Source organism: Antedon bifida, chromosome 9 (genome assembly GCF_963402885.1).
Source record: "Antedon bifida chromosome 9, ecAntBifi1.1, whole genome shotgun sequence".
NCBI lineage: Eukaryota > Metazoa > Echinodermata > Crinoidea > Comatulida > Antedonidae > Antedon > Antedon bifida.
The window spans coordinates 534,978-551,845 of NC_136234.1; the positions used below are offsets into that span (position 1 = coordinate 534,978).

Here is a 16,868-nt window from a genome sequence, read left to right on the forward strand (position 1 = left end):
TACTTTTTACAAATAATATATTTTCTCAATAAAATGTTAACAATAGAATTTAGTTTAACTTTCTTTATTTATCAAACAATATGCAACAATTCTCAAGTTAATGTATATGACTTTCAGTTTGGCGAGATGTTTTTTTTCATGAACGCATGTATGAAAATGTACTACAACATAAAATGTAATGTCTTATATATTCGATAACGATTGGAACATGATAAATAACATAAAATGCTGCCCAATCGCATTCACAAACTCATTAAGTCACATACAGTAATGACATTACTAATGTGCAAGACCTGTATTATAAAGGTTAATAGAAACATTAATGTTAGCCTTGGTACATCTTAGAGAGATCTTTAGAATGCTGCATGACAGTATTAGTCCTAAACATTAATGTTAGCCTTGGTACATCTTAGAGAGATCTTTAGAATGCTGCATGACAGTATTAGTCCTAAACATTAATGTTAGCCTTGGTACATCTTAGAGAGATCTTTAGAATGCTGCATGACAGTTATTAGTCCTAAATCAGAGGGCTGATCTTCAAATCTAGTGTGAGTGTGTATAATGAACCAAGCCATTAATACAAAGAATGAGAGTTTTAGGTCTAATGAAATAAATACACTTTATACATTTTTATGACTTGCTGAACATAAAATTCTTAAGTTTTGAATTTGTGGCTGATGATAAAGGTTTACCAGTTTGTGAACCAGTCTTGTCGTTGTTATCTTTCTCAAAATTTGAACGTTTAGCTCCATTCTCCATCGCATCTGTTAGTTTTCTCTTTCGGTTTTCTGCGGTTTTATTATTTTCATCACTGCTCTTAGAATTCTTGAGTTTTTCCGTCCATTCCTTCGAAATAACCAATATATACAGAATAAATTATTTAATAATATTTAAATATTACAAGCTCAGCCTAAAGTACATTAATAATAAAATAAACAAATGCCATTAAAAGGTTTGGTAATAAAAGTACCTTTCTCTCGTCAGAGGTAAGTCCTCTCCATGTTGTCATGGCAATCTTGGTAATGTCTGCATCTGTTAGTCCAGGATTCTTTTCTTTTAGTTGTTCATTGTTTTCTTCCATCCAAATACCAAATGCAGTTGTAGGTCTGTAAACAAGACACACACAAAATTAACCATGGTTGTGAATTGACAAAACAGTGAAGATAAAAGTACTTAAACAGTTAATTATACTAACTTTTTCTCAGATGTAGCTGTCTTCAGTGCCGGTTTTCCTGTCATTGATAATAATGTTGATTGGTTTTTCTTCTTTGCTGATTTAGGTGGGCTAATTAAATCTGTTTCTGTGTTCTTTCCTTTGCCTAAAAACCGAGAAAATTATTGAAAATTAAACGGTAAGATTTTAAGAAATACAGAAGTATGAATATTAATGCATTAATAGGTAAAATGATTTAGATGGAATCAAATTTTAATATTACTTATTAAATAAATTACAGGAAAATCAAATAACAATGAGATTAATTAACTATATTATTTAATTATGTTTGAATAAAAGTGGTGTTCCCGCCACAAAAGAAAAAATTATTTAGATGGTTGTAAATAACAAAACTAAAAACAATTATAACTACTTAAAATAAAAGGATAAACTCACCATTCTTTATTGTAGGTTTTTCTGTCAAATCATCAAAGACACTTGTACCCCGGACACCAGATGGCGTCTTCTTAGATATGGACTTGAAAGGGTTTCGCCTTTCTTGACTCGACGCCATCATTGATTTGGGAATAATATCTGGAAAAAAAACAAATAAAAATCACCAAAAACTATTATAGTCTCAACCTACACATTTAATTTAAGTTTGTGTTTACATGTCAGTGTGGCTTATTGTACCTTTCTTTGTTTTAAGTTTCAATGTTGGCATCATCTTTTGCTGTGATCCGTCCGATTCCTCATCCTCTTGGTCCATGGACGGGTCTTCTTGTGTCTGGCTACCCTGTTTCAGCCGGTCAGGTTTCCTATCATCAAAACATGCAGACAATACAATTTGATGCAGGAGTATTTATCAACAATTATAATTAAAATATTTTCAATTTTAAATATGAATTCACTTAATGATTCAGTAGTGTTGGAGTCAGTTAGTTCAGGCAATAGATTTGTAAGACCCATATGAACAACTTTTTATGTATTCTTTTATTCCATACATGAAATAAGATGAAATTGTTGATATTTTGGTACATTTTTAACTGTAAATTTAACATATATCTCTAAATGCCACGCCATAACTACCACTCTATTTGTTAAAACTTATATATTAATTGGTTGTACTATGGAATGTTTATATCAGAAATACAAGTATTAAAGCTCTGTCTACACTATCAAATTAGTTTGACAAAAAAAGTGTGATATGTCCTAATATGGTAGCGATATGATGTCATCGTGTCACATAAAGTTTGATAGTGTAGACAAGAACTTAAAATTACCTATAAGAATTTGTATATTGTGTTTCATCTTCTTCGTCACCCCATTCCTCCTCCTCTTCTTCCTCTTCCATCTTTTCTTCCATTCTCCTCTTTGCTAGCTCACTCAACTTCTGTGCAAGAGTGATCCTTCTCAATCGTGAGGCGTACTTGATTGCGAGACTTAATTCATGTTCCGATTCCATCTGCTCGCAAATTTCAACAGCACGATACTCTCTATCTGATTTACAGGCAAGCTGTTAAAAGGAACACCGAAAATAGATTTTAGACTTAACTTAATATTGAAACACACATCTAAATGTATCCATGATTGATTGATTACATATCATGTGCATGCATTATTTTGATCCATACTCTGGTGGTACATTACACATTAATTTTTAAACAATATTTTAGGCTGAATATATGCACATAATATACATTGCAAGTTCAGGTAATACATTGTACATTCAATAAAGAAATAAAAAAAAAATTTATATAAATATTTTTATTTGTATTCATCAAATAGATAGAATATTTTCATTTATTGCACTGGCCTATTAAACTCTGTCTTTCAACTCATGAAAATAGTCTATCCATTCCACTCATAAACATTAATTATTTTTTGTATAGTATTAATCATTTCAGCAAGAAGCTTATGAAACATTTGAAAGACATGAGTGGGTAATCAACACTTACTGCAAATAATTTCATAAGATATTGTTGCTTATCTCTGACGCTTTCTGATTGGTTCATTTCGTTTGTCTCGTAACCTTGCGATTCTATATATTTGTGATGTTCAGAAAATAGCTTTGTTTTCAACAGTTTTTCCTGGAGGAAAATAGATAAAAAATGACAAAATGGTTGTGTTTATTCCTCATCATTCGCTTACATTAATCATGTAACAGCCAAGTTTTAATTTTTTTACTTAATAACAATTAAGGTTTTTCTTCTACCGGTATATTTAAGTTGATAGAACCCACATACATACAAAATGTTCTTTTTTAGTAAATGAAATAAATAAATCAATAATACCTCTAGTAATCCCTTTTCGGTTTCAATCTCACAAACTGAAATTTGAAATGGCAGAATGATAGCAGATGGACGAGGTAACGTTGGGGGAAATGTTGACCCCTTGCAGTGAATGCTGCGCAGTTGACCTTGTTCCTCATTTACTCCCACAATCCAATAGTGATCTGAACGACTCTTGGCCTGTAAGAAAACATGAAAAAAACATTGCCAAAGGGAAAACTAGATGACATACTTCCCATATTATTTGAAAATGCCCGTAGAAAATATAATTTTGCCTCTACTGAACAATATAAAGAGGACTACAACATATAATTAAAGGTCTGTCTACACGATCAAAGTTTATGTGACAAAAAATGTGGACATGATGATGTAATATCACTACCATATTTGTGCATATCACTACCATATTTGGGCATATCACTACCATATTTGGGTACATCACACTTTTTTTGTCAAACTAGATTTGGTTTAGACAGAGCTTTATACAATATAGATGAATGTAGCTAAACTATTTTACCACTGCTTTTGTGTTTACAATTGGAACCCATGACATCATTTCTCTGCTTAACATTCTCACCATGCCCTCAGAGTCACCAGTTACAGGAGTGCCCTCTTCTGAAAAGCTAATACAAGATAAGAAACACATTGGTGTTTATACAATTCAGTTTTGGTGTTTACATTTTTTATTCAGGGTTTTTAATGCTAATTCCTTTTAGCATAATATTTAACTATGTTATCATCTGGCAGAAGACGCCACATTCCATGAACATACCCAAGCCATGTTAATGTTGACTTTGGTGTAATTGGTAACATTTCTCCTGCGATCACTTGTCGTTTCTTTCCCCTCAAATGTAACAATTTTACACCAAGGCACTGATCACCAGGAACACCTAAAATAACAAAAATTCAATAACGTTTTCCCTTAATTTCAAAATATCACAACACTATGTAGTGTTCTATAATGTTTGGGTAGCCTCCATTGCTTATAGTATTTTCTACTTTGCAATTCTATGTGTTTTTTCCCATTACTATATATAATGGCATACTGTACCACAAAACTTGCATTCAACACATTAAAAAACATTCATGTACCACTTACTTACTTAATTATGATTTATTAACAAAATAATTGTACAGCTGAGATTACTACACAATATAAAATGATAATTCCTTTACCTGTTCCCATGTGATATACCACAATCAATTGGTTTCCATGGCCGGAAATTGTTACAATCGGTCCGGGAATAGCAAACATTCCAAGCTGGACGCCACCAATGCTGAACATACGAATTAGCCGTTTATCAGTTCCGACTGCTAACCAGTTCCAACCTAAACAAACAGCCTACATAAGTACAAATAAGAGATAATAGTTTAGATAGATATGAAGGGAGGGAGGGCTTAGATACGAAAAGTTAAATGTTCCGAGAGCATTCCTCTACCATAATGGATCAGCCCGCAACCACAAACTCATGTGGAGAGCATTGGCAGCTGGTTTATCCAGGTAAGCTAGGCACAAAATAGACTCAAATTGATAATGACACTATTGACAGTGATTAGCAATGATAATGAATGCTCTATTTTACAACAAACCTTAATTTCTTCTCCCTTTGGCATAGATGTGTTCCATTCCTTTTGTGTATCCCACGATCCAAAGTGCAAACATGTTAACTGGCTATAAACAAAACGATTAAATTAAATATTACTCTACAGCTATCAACTCTATAGGTACTCTATGACTATTAACTTTACAGTTATTAACTGTACAGTTACTCTACAACTATTAACTCTAGTTAATAACTGTACAGTTACTCTACAGCTATTAACTCTAGTTAATAACTGTACAGTTACTCTACAGCTATTAACTCTAGTTAATAACTGTACAGTTACTCTACAGCTATTAACTCTAGTTAATAACTGTACAGTTACTCTACAGCTATTAACTCTAGTTATTAACTGTACAGTTACTCTACAGCTATTAACTCTAAAGGTAATCTATGACTATTAACTTTACAGTTATTAACTGTACAGTTACTCTACAGCTATTAACACTAGTTATTAACTGTACAGTGAGAACTGAAAATGAAAGCAGAGAATAATGTATTTAACAGACTCAAAAGGGCAAGATCTTCTATGAATAGAATGCTGCCATAAAAATCATCACAACTTGGGTATATTAATTATCAATTTTCATCTATAATTTCACTTAAGGGCATACATGCTCACCTTAGATTGTCCTCTTCGTCTTTCTCACTAGCAAGCACTACAGCTTGTGTAGAAAGGTCGGCCATTGTGTAGCTGAGTTGGTTGTCAATGTGCAAGGCATGATGCACTGAAGAATCATGGAATTCTACATCTACTGAACTTTCTTCCTCACTGTCGTATGAGCGTACAATACCCACATTGTTCCATTTCTGAAACATATGGAATTGCACACACAAGAATAAAAAAAAAAAAATGTGTAAGGGTAAAAATGTGTGTAACATTCAAATAAAAGTACAATAAATAAAATTAAAAAACATGGTCTACATTCAAAAGATTAAATGTCTTACCATAAACCGACAGGTCAAATGTACAGGTGTTGCGCCCGATATAAACGGCTTCTGTAAAGGTGTCACTTTAGGGCCTTCATAGATAATCTTTGGTTGGGCTGGTGGTTGTGTAACATTGGTACTATCTGCCTCAACTGTCTTACCCAAAATGGCATCTGTAATGTTCATAAGTGAAATTAATTTTTCAAATTTGAAAATTCCCCATGTGGAATGAATAAAGATTTTTTGCCTTTGCCTCAGAGCAGTAACATTTGTTAGCCCAGCTAAATTTGTAGTATAGACCACCCAGTAGGCTAGTGAATTTACATCCCTAGACAAATTTTGCAAGCTGTGCACCAGAATATGCTAGTTCAATAAAAATTACATTTGCCAAAATCTACAAACTAAAACCAAAACTTTTGTTTACCTAGAGACTCTTCATCAGCGATGCCATTAAAGTTTGACTTGCGTGGTTTTACCCCAATGTCGTCATCATCATCCTCATCAGCGTCGTCATTTGGAATATTATTTTGAGTTGTAGTTTTTAGGAGGGCAGCATCATCGTTGTCATCATCATCAAACAAATCTGCATACTGGTTAGGAACTGCCTTCACAGGTGCCTAGATATAAATAGAATGTGTAATAAATCTTGAAAGATAATAATTTATTACAGGAGTATACATTTGAAAGATGTTTACTGCCCTCTGGATAATGTTACTGTATATCATAGTACTTTGTATTTTAAGAAATGAAATAGAAATGTTATACCTATATATCTATTGTTGAGTGGAAGAATAAGGTGTTGATTTTAGGTTATTGTAGAGCTGTTTTAGTGTTTAATGTTCATGATAGCACTGCCATTGATCCGTGGAGGACCAGAATTTACTCAATTTTTTTTATTAATATTGAATATTAAAACAAAAACAAAACTATTTACCTGTTTTTGTTGTTTTTCTGGGATTACATTTTCTAGGAATCCCAGTTGTCCTGTTGTATCTGTGTAGGCAATCTGAGTTTTGTTCTTTGGATTCCACACCAGCCCACATATCCCTACACCTTTGTTGTTCTTAATACTGAATAATAAAATGTATATATTTGGGGAGGAGGAGACAATGTTCATTAAAGTAAAAAAGGATCATAGAACAAATTATTTTTCATAATAATTAATATATACTGAAATATTTATCTTATGAGACAAGTATATAATATATCACAATAACTTCTTATAAAAACACTATAGAAATTCAATTATCTGTCAACTATTAGTCAAAGCATATTCAGGTCTCTGGGCTATTTTATAGTAACGACTAAATGGACTTTCTTCATCAGTGCTTCTATGAATGGATGACTTGTTGAAGTGATAGTTGACAATGAAATAGGGCAATTCAAAGATTATAGAGTTATACCTTTCAATACATTGCCTGGAATGAACATCCCATATGAATATAGTACCATCTACACACGCTCCTGCGATATACTTCCCGCATTCAGAAAATATTGCTATGGAAACTGTTGATGTCACAGAATCATTTGTAAGAGAACATGACATATCCCATGATTCCCTTTCAATTAATTGAATTTCCTTTTCAACAGGAACACAGAGGAACTACAAATAAAAACATTATTGTTAATATTTGATTTCAATCAACTAACATTTCATGTTTTATGAATTTGTCACATCCGCTAGACATAATTATTCGCCCACACATATGTAAATCCTTTTTTTTTTATTACATATGCTAATAACATAGATATCAATAAAAACAAAACATTGCCTCAACTTCCAGAAGTAAAAATGTCTACTTTGGACATATTTTATTGCAATCATTTGATATTTAAGATAATAAATGTTTATTTGATATAAAATTTGTTTGGAAAAAGGCAGTACATAAAAAAAATACTGTACAAGGTTCAACTGTCTGGTATTCTGAATGTGTTTAATGGTAAAACAAAATTTTCCATTTTGTACATGAAGAAAAGTATTGGGAGAGAAAGTTCAGTATTGGCTCTATATAAATCTTTAGACACTCTTAAATTTCTCCCAAAAGCAGATCAAATTTCTTCCTTTTGTTCCCAAACCTAACCCTTTCTCTATGCTTCCCTCAACAAAGAAGATAGATGTGCATGAATATGTATGGATGTAGTAAACTATGTAGTTTTGGGTTGTCTGACAAAATGAAAGTACTGAAGAGATAACATGAGATAGGTGTTCCATAATCTTCAACAAACTCACCTTCCCTGCTGTCGGCTCCCACGATAAACGACAAAGTGTTTTGGAAATGCTGTAAACATTATGAATGTTATTAGTATAACACTACATTACAAATACATAAATGTTATATTTATTAATGTTAAACATTTTAAGACAAATACATATGTTATACCCACAAACTAATTTATTTTTGGAAATGCTGTCAACATTATGAATGTAATTAGTATATAACACTACATTAGGAGTACATAAATATATTTATTAATGTTAATTTTACACCCACAAACTAATTTGCATGTTTGTAAACAACTCCATATGGGTAAATATCAAGATGCATGATTTTAGTCCGTTTAAAGCCATGCTTCATATGTCAAGATTCAAGATTGAAAATATAGTTCTACAATGACTCAATGTTATCCTAGACTTAAATTAGTCTTACCTAAAGTCACTACACTTTGGCAAGATGCCCATGGACTTTTCCCAGCTCTAATGGAAGAAGAATGAAATATTTTATTAACAAAACAATAAATTACTTTATTCCACTTAAATTGTAAGATCAGAAAAATGCAATAATTGATTAATATCAAGTAGGTTTGTGATGGAAAGGATTGTAATTGACTACTGAATGACAGAATAAACTGAATAGATAAATAATAAGATTACTATAAGAATCAGATATAAAATTATTTCTGTTTATTAATTATTAATGTATTTTTATATTTTTACTTATTTTAGGAATTAATAATAATATTTCATTTAATATTGTTTCTTTTAGCCATTTCTTGGCAGTGGTGTTACTTTGTACCTAAAGACAATTTTACTATTTACTTTTGATAGGAATAGCTTGGTATCAATAATGATTAGTGACTCTGTATAAATAAAAGAATGTTTAAATTAATAAAAAAGAACAATGATTTACCTGATCTTCAATGCTCCATATTTTAACAGTACCATCACAACTTGAAGAAGCCTGTTAATAAAAACCTTGTTTTTGTCATTTTCTTTAAAATTTGTCCTCATTATGTGACAATTCTATTATTTCTCTCTACTGTAATTTATTTTTTTAAATTTTAATAATTTAATTGTATTTTGAGACTGGCCTATTAACAGTATTTTACGGCTTAAAGTTGTATTCAAAATAGGACTTATTGTGTATTCGCTGTCTTATCACATTTTATCAAAGTCATAAGTTCTAGTCATGGAGATGTACAATTTTATACCTCCATGTTCTACTCTTTTATTTTTTGAATGGGAAAATACCTATTAAGCTTATTGACATTCAAAATAAAAGTCATCTGTTAGTGTTAGTATTATTTTTCAATACTACTAATTATTGCTAAATTAATCTATATTCCATTTTTCCTACATTTACAAAAGGAAAACCACCTGTTTGTTATATTTTTAGATTATTCTTGCACAAACTGGTTGAACTAATTAATGTTTAAATCAATTTTATGATATATATAGAATTTTTTACCACAAAATCTAAAAATATACCTTAATGAAAATATCGCATTCAACACACTTTGAGTGTAATAATACTTTACTGAGGCGAGGTCATGCTATTAATAGTAAGGTGTTTTTTTATATAATCATTTTATTATAAGGACATTAGAAGAAAGTTTTATTATTGGAAATACTATAATCACTATAAACTATATAGAAAATAAAACTATATGAATAAATGGCATTAAACTTTATAGTTACATAAATATTGATGTGGAAGTCTTACAATGTATTCCTCTTTAGGGTCATAAGCTACACTCAATATTGGTGCAGAGTGTCCGTCAAACTTCAATTGAGTGTTGTCTTCAATAGTAACTAACTTCAATGAAAAATCACTACACAGAAGAATGAAATAAAAAAGAAATAATACCGTTTTAAATTATTTGTTCTGAAACCAAACCATCAATGATGGACTCAAAAACACAAACCATGTTGGTGTGTTGGTACTGTGGTAGACTAAACCAACATACTAGAAAATGGGTACCCAACCCAATCTTGGATAATAAAGTAGGCATGCAATGGATTTAGCAATAATAGATCACCATGTTTAAACTGAATAGATGATATCATATGTCATCACCATGTTTAAATTGAATAGATGATATCATATGTCCATTTAACATCCATAATAAATCACAGTACATTATTTTATACCTGCATTTATCATCTTTAACAGAGCAGTAACTTTATACTGCACGTACAGTAATACATTAGTGCTCTGGGCCTTAATTTTGAAAAAGATCATGTCATTTGATTTTAGATACACATAGAACGATCCTAAAATCACACAGGGGATGTATTTTCAACTGAACTATTTTTTGGCAATGTGTAGTACTCCATGCATCATTATTAAGGGTCACTCGTTCCATGCTGCTACACAATCTCTTCACTTCTTCCTGTCTTGCAACTGCTTTCATTCTTTACAATAATGAAGCATTGAGTGAAGCTGGTTTAAACATAGTTGCATACAACCATCTACTGTACTCACCTCGCACCAGACAGCAACTTTGTTCCATTGCCGTTGAATTGAATGTGGTGCACTGGAGCAGTGAAGCGTGCAACAATACCATTTGGTGCTCCTTCTGGAAATGTGTGTGCTTGCACTGTATTGCTATCTGATGCTGTCACAAAATTACCATTCTAAGAGCCAGAAAAAAAGGAGATATACAGATACATAACATAATTAGTGATTTTCATTGTTTCATTTATTAAAGATATGTTGTTCCCCTAAAAAATTTATTAAACATTTTTTGTTGAATATGCCATTTTAATGTCACATAATAGTTATTCACTTTGACAAAAAACTGGATAAAAAAACAATTTATCAGAAAAAAATGTAATTTAAAGTAAAAAATATGTAAGACAGTGGTTTTTGGTTAAAATTTCTGTTTCTTTTGTCTTTTTTTTACAGAAGTGAATAACTTTATTAAAACTGCAAAATAAAATTTTTAGTCTTATTTTAATAATCTTCATTATCTCCGCCAAGGAAATGTTTCATGTTTCTGGAGGACAATTCATCTTTAAAGTTTCTACACAAAAATTAAAATTTAAAAGAAAGATTAAGAAGCAGGAAACCATAAAACATTATTGATAGATGACTAATGTTTTTAGCGCAGCAAATAACACAAAATGTAAATTTTATATACTGGTAGTATTTTTTCACGCTGCTGCTCTAGCCCGCTACGTCACAAGAGATCATTCAGATATAAAGCAAGCAGCAGTTATAGTACTAGACACTGACAATGACATTTTTGCGAAAAAGGATTCTCGACAATAATTTATAGGTACCAGCTGCTGGACCGACGTTGTTGTTTATTAAATACATACATAGTAATTCGTGAACACATTCTATATTCTTTTCCTGGCATAGATATTTTGCACTTGTTATTTTAAAGGAGCCTTTGAGACCCAGTTAGCCTACCTTCATAGCAATGGCATAAGCATGTTCTCCAATGTTGATAGTTTCAGGGTCATCATCTTCAAATCCTTTCCAAATTCTTACATCGCCATCCGAGCCACACGTTAAGATACTTCCACTAACATGGTCATAGCAGATATCTGTGTGTCCTTCACTATGTCCATAACGAGGTGGTTTCTTCGTAATTACCATTTTCTATATGTATGATATAGTTTGATTTAGCTTTTTGCTTTTTTTTTGTATCTCCATTGAGATCCTGCTACTGATACCCACATCATTGTCATTTTTTTCAGTAATTTGCCTTTTATTTGGATTTGTAATATAGTAAATAAACAAGTATTTAAAATAAATATATTTCAACTATCATCAACTTTCTAAATAAAAATATGTTCATAAAATGTGTTTATTTGTGTTTTAGTAGTATTTTTCACCCAGTGACTATTTGTGTACAAGGTCACAAACGCGGGATGGGGATTTTGAAAAGTAAACAAAGCCTGTGAGGGTGCCAAATTTACACCTTATTTCATTCATAACGTTCGAAATACAACAATTTTGTTGATTTAAAGTTTAAAATGCTTATGATAAAACTCTTTCAAACTGAAGACTATACGCCTTTTTCACGAAACGGAAGACATCTTTGATCAATGACAAACAATGCCGTGCAGGGAAGCATAATAGAAATAACATAGCGTTTTCAGGGGATTTCAGGACATCACATGTTAATTAACAAAGTTGTAACTCCTGAACTGAGGATCGTATGATAAAAAAAAATTACTGTAAATGTTCTTAAAATATTGATTTAAAAAGATTGTTAAGAAAAGGTTTAATTAACATGGTGTCCTGAAAACGCTATGTTATTTCTGTTGGTTTACACTTCCCTGCACAACATTGTTTGTCATTGATCGAAGATGTCTTCCGTTTCGTGAAAAAGACGTATTCAAATGCTGAAAGATAAATTGAAAAATATAATATGCAAATTCCAAGCCCTAGCCTATCTAAGTATATAGGCCCTAGGCCTACGTACTGCTTTATTTATTCTATAATTAATTGTATATAGGCCTAGCTCTAGGCCAAGGCCTCTAGCTAGATAGGCCTACTTCTACTTTTTAATAGGTCTATCCTAACTAAACCTACCTAGGCATAGGCCAGGGCCTAGCTAGCCTACTACTAGTACTACTAGGCCTGCCCTAGCTAGTACTTTTTAGTTAGTAGGCTAGGCCTGGCCCTAGCTAGACCTACTAATTTATCCATATTATTATTAGGCCTATTACTCTAAAATGTATATTTTTTAGCCCTACTACTTGCTAGGCCTAGCCTACCTTCGTTTTTTCCTTTTTACAAATTATGGAGCATGAATAACGCAATTACACCAACATTTTAAAATGACGGTCTTGGTTTGTTGTATTATTGAAAATCTCGCGCGAAAATTAGTTTTTGGGTCAAAGTGCGATAACATTCCCACGTGACATGGAGACTTGAACCTTTTGTGACGTCATTACTTCCGATTGGTATTTTCCAACCTTCACGTCACACACACTTCTCGATTCACCACACATTGCACATTGAAGGGAAGGTCGGTTGAAAAGGAAATGCTCAAAAATATCGAGCGATTGACAGAGCGTTCATTTAGCGGGCTGAAAGTAGTAGAAAGAACGTGACTATTTACTATTTTTAATGAATACTGAGTAAGTTTATAACTTACAATAAACATTAAAGGTTTTGACTGTAGTGTGAAACTAGTTGGGCCACGAGTTGTTCGCCGAACTGTACCGTGGTTTTGTAAGTCATTTGCCTAGGCTGGACACACTTTGTTGGTGGTCGTAGTTATGGCTTCTTCGTCGAGTTCGTTTGCTAGCACAAAGCGGCGTTCACAGTCAACACCGGAGTTGCTTTTGATAGCTAATGATGAGAAGAAAGCACATCGTGATATAGTCACCAGATCTTTAGTTTTAAATCGGACAGATAACAATGAAGAAAATAATGATGATGAAAAGATCAAGACAAACGAAGAACCACCGATTCCCGTGGAAGCTGTAACTGTAATTACAACCGATTCATCTTCTTCTGGGACTAGTTTGACATGTGAAAATATTTCAATCCATTCAACGAACTCTCTTAGTAGGCCTAGTACTAGTAGTAGGCTTGAAAAAAATGAGAAGGAAAAGCATAGAGGAGCTGGGTCCCATATACAAAACGGTGCTTTTGCTCATCAAGAAGCGAATTTTATAACAGTTGAATATGATAGTTCTGACGATTCTGGTGAAGACACTACAAAGAATAATAAAAGAAGTCGTTTTGACCAGTGGAAAAGTAAAATTAGAACTTTATTTCGTGGTAAAGAGAAAGAAAATGACGATAGGGAAAACCGTGTTCAAGAAGCAAGTGATTCGGACGACGATAATATTACGTCTTCCGATTACGATAAATGTAGAGACCGAAGTAGATCTCAGTCACTTTACGGATGTCTTAGAAATTATGTACGTAAAGAAGACGAGAATCAAAGCCCACCGAAAAAGAAGACTAGCAGATCATTTTTTACAAAGAGAAGTCGATCAAGGTCTCGCAATAAAAAGCCAAAAAGTCAACCACCTGATAATAGAACAAGCAGCGATAAACAATGTAAGGAAACGGACAAAAGGCGTTCTGATTATCAAACAACTCCAGCGTCAAATGGAAGTCATGTGTTAACACCGATAGAACAAGCCGAGTTATTGGACACCGGGTTACCACTACCAGCTGGTAGTAATGAAACCGAAGGAACCGAGGCACCGTCGCAAGTTGATGCATCAAATTCAATCGTTACTCAGGACTTGTATGGACAGTTTGGTTCACACACACAGAATGGTTATATACCAAGAACAGTTCATACTCAAATTGACTACATTCATTGCTTAGTGCCGCAATTAAAATCCATTTTAGACAAACCATGTTATTGGGGTAAAATAGATCGGTACCAAGCCGATGCACTTCTAGAGAACAAACCGGAAGGGACTTACCTTTTACGTGATAGTGCTCAGGAGGAGTTTTTATTTTCAGTTAGTTTTCGTCGATATGGTCGTTCATTACACGCAAGATTAGAACAATGGTCGCATCGTTTTAGTTTTGACGCACACGATCCCGGTGTTTATTCTTCAGATACAGTCACTGGTTTATTGGAACACTACAAAGATCCAAACTGCTGCATGTTTTTTGAGCCAATGCTTACTACACCTTTACCTAGACCCAACCCTCATTCGCTGAAAGAACTTTGTCGTGGCGTAATCTGTAGCAACGTAACCTACGATGCTATACACTTGTTAAAATTACCGCAAAATTTTAAGGAATATTTACGAGAATATCATTATAAACAGAGAGTCAGAGTTCGAAGGTTTGAAATTGATTATTTACCGCATCAGACACGTGGAAGAAGACAGACTTTGACCAACACATGTATATCATATTAATTATTGTAATTGTAAGTAAAAAATATCATTTAAACACTTTTTAAAAATTGTTATGTACAGTCGTATCGTTAAGTTTATTCATGATTAATTCAATACAGTACTATTTATTTATTTTTTTTTATTTATTTATTTATTTTATTTTATTCAGTTGACAACCAACAGCGATGAAACCGCCACTAACATTTTTTTTAAAATAAAAATAGATTTTTTTTCAGTTTTCATTTTCAGATTGAGAAACCAGTGGTTTAGACATTGGGTGAATGATACACTGTACTTTGATAGTTTGTGAAGGCTTTTTACCATTTTAGGCACATTGTAAAACACTATAGCAGGTCCCATGTGAATTTTAATTAATTTTTTAGGGTTATAATATTACACGATGAAGGACACCCACTGGTTTTTAAATGAGACATCCCGCTGTAGATGAGATTAAGATAATAAATTAATTCATAACAAATTCACTATTTCTAATTGAAATTATTAAATTATGACATTTGTACTGTAAAACATAGACCACTGTACTGTAGGCCAGCCAGCAAATGCATCTTCTTATTATTGCATAAGCCTTGGGTTGTTGACTGTGTGTAAATAGACACTCCTCCGCCATTGTTTTGCCAACAAGTCACAACTTGTCTGTGACCCAACGTCACCTCACTGCTATTGGCTCAGCCTATTGTAGTAACCCTACTGTACATAGTCAAAGGTCCATGGTAAAAGACTGTAAGCTTTACAGTACATCACATTTCCAACATTATTAATGTTGGAAAAAAACTTTAATAAGTTTAAAAATATTCTGGAAAATAAATTAAATATTGTTTATTGGAGCTAGTGTATGTTAATCAGTATGCTAATCAATGTCATGAGTTTGCCAGATTAGTTCCCATAGTTTTTGTGGTTTTAATTGCTTACTTTGTCTTGGTCGGTCAGTCAAGTGTATCCGTTAATGATAGTGTAGTAAAAACTTAACCACATTTTAGACTATTTAATCTTTAGTTATCATTTAATTGTTTAGTGTAGCGGAAGTCTCGGACATTCTTATGAAGTGAATTCATTGGAAGAGTGCTCTCAAAATCGTTACAAGGATTCTTAATGTCAAGTTTTCTTTTATTAGTTTTTCTTCATACAATTGTGGTTTGTAATAATCCTTTGGTATTTCTACAAGAACTTATTTCGTATACTACAGTATAGAATTATTGTTGTAGAAAATTCAAGGGTAGGGTCTATTGTTCGAAATCACTGTAAAATCACAATCACTTCATTCCTAAAAATATCTTGCATGTCTTTGTACAGAATTTAGTTATGTTGGCGACACAATACCTTTTGTTCTATTTCAAATAAAAGTGGTTATTTAGCTTTTGGTTTTTACACAGGAAAGATTAGATTTACTTTTTACTCTTTTGTTTCCATTTCCACATAAGTGTACAGTATAGATCTTTTCCGGAAGTTTATAAAATACCATTGTTCAATCATTATGTTCATCTCTTAATAGGTTTTCCCCTGATATTTTTATTCCTCACCTTAAATAATGTTTGTTTAAACTATTGTGTTATACTGTACTTTAAAATGATTGCTTCCTTAGGTTTTCCCCTGAATATATTTTTAGATCTTGCCTCACATTGTAATTTAAACAGATGTTCCAATAAATAAAGGAACTGCTGTACATTCAGAAGTTTCTGAACTTTTCATTCATTCTTTTTATAAATTTCCACAAAGAGAAAACATACTGCATTGTACCATGGAACTATAATATATTATACAATATTATAGTTCCATGATTGTACATAACAAAAATATACGTATTCTGAGAGTTACAGCAT

General features: G+C 32.4%; 2 protein-coding genes across 6 annotated transcripts in view; one reads left to right on the top strand and one right to left on the bottom strand.

Moving 5' to 3' along the window:
• Nucleotides 1-48: 48 nt before the first annotated feature.
• On the bottom strand, nt 49-13,425 carry LOC144851898 (WD repeat and HMG-box DNA-binding protein 1-like). Of its 3 annotated transcripts, none has more exons than XM_078709550.1 (24): nt 13,311-13,425; nt 11,612-11,803; nt 10,679-10,830; nt 9,917-10,025; nt 9,104-9,154; nt 8,624-8,670; nt 8,206-8,254; nt 7,379-7,578; nt 6,910-7,045; nt 6,400-6,592; nt 5,994-6,148; nt 5,668-5,855; nt 5,035-5,116; nt 4,621-4,786; nt 4,217-4,334; nt 3,962-4,067; nt 3,448-3,624; nt 3,112-3,243; nt 2,437-2,669; nt 1,847-1,971; nt 1,610-1,747; nt 1,196-1,319; nt 971-1,106; nt 49-846 (listed from the first exon to the last, which is right to left on the bottom strand). In XM_078709550.1, the coding sequence occupies exons 1-24, from the start codon at nt 13,317-13,319 to the stop codon at nt 631-633; spliced, it is 3,234 nt and encodes a 1,077-aa protein (XP_078565676.1). In that variant the 5' UTR covers nt 13,320-13,425; the 3' UTR covers nt 49-630. The 3 variants fall into 3 exon arrangements, with proteins under 3 accessions (XP_078565676.1, XP_078565677.1, XP_078565678.1); XM_078709551.1 differs by lacking the exon at nt 13,311-13,425 and adding an exon at nt 12,928-13,049; XM_078709552.1 differs by lacking the exon at nt 13,311-13,425 and adding an exon at nt 12,983-12,998.
• LOC144851903 (uncharacterized) overlaps nt 13,145-16,868 on the top strand; it is a 90,013-nt gene continuing 86,289 nt past the window's right edge. For 2 of the 3 annotated variants that reach the window (XR_013614242.1, XM_078709559.1), the window contains exon 1: nt 13,145-15,056. Coding sequence is in view for 2 of the 3 variants with exons in the window: in XM_078709559.1 (XP_078565685.1) it covers nt 13,435-15,051 (1,617 nt within the window). In the remaining variant the exon portion in view is untranslated. Of the gene's footprint in view, nt 15,063-16,868 lie in introns of all 3 variants that reach the window. The other variant, XM_078709560.1, reaches the window with a different exon arrangement.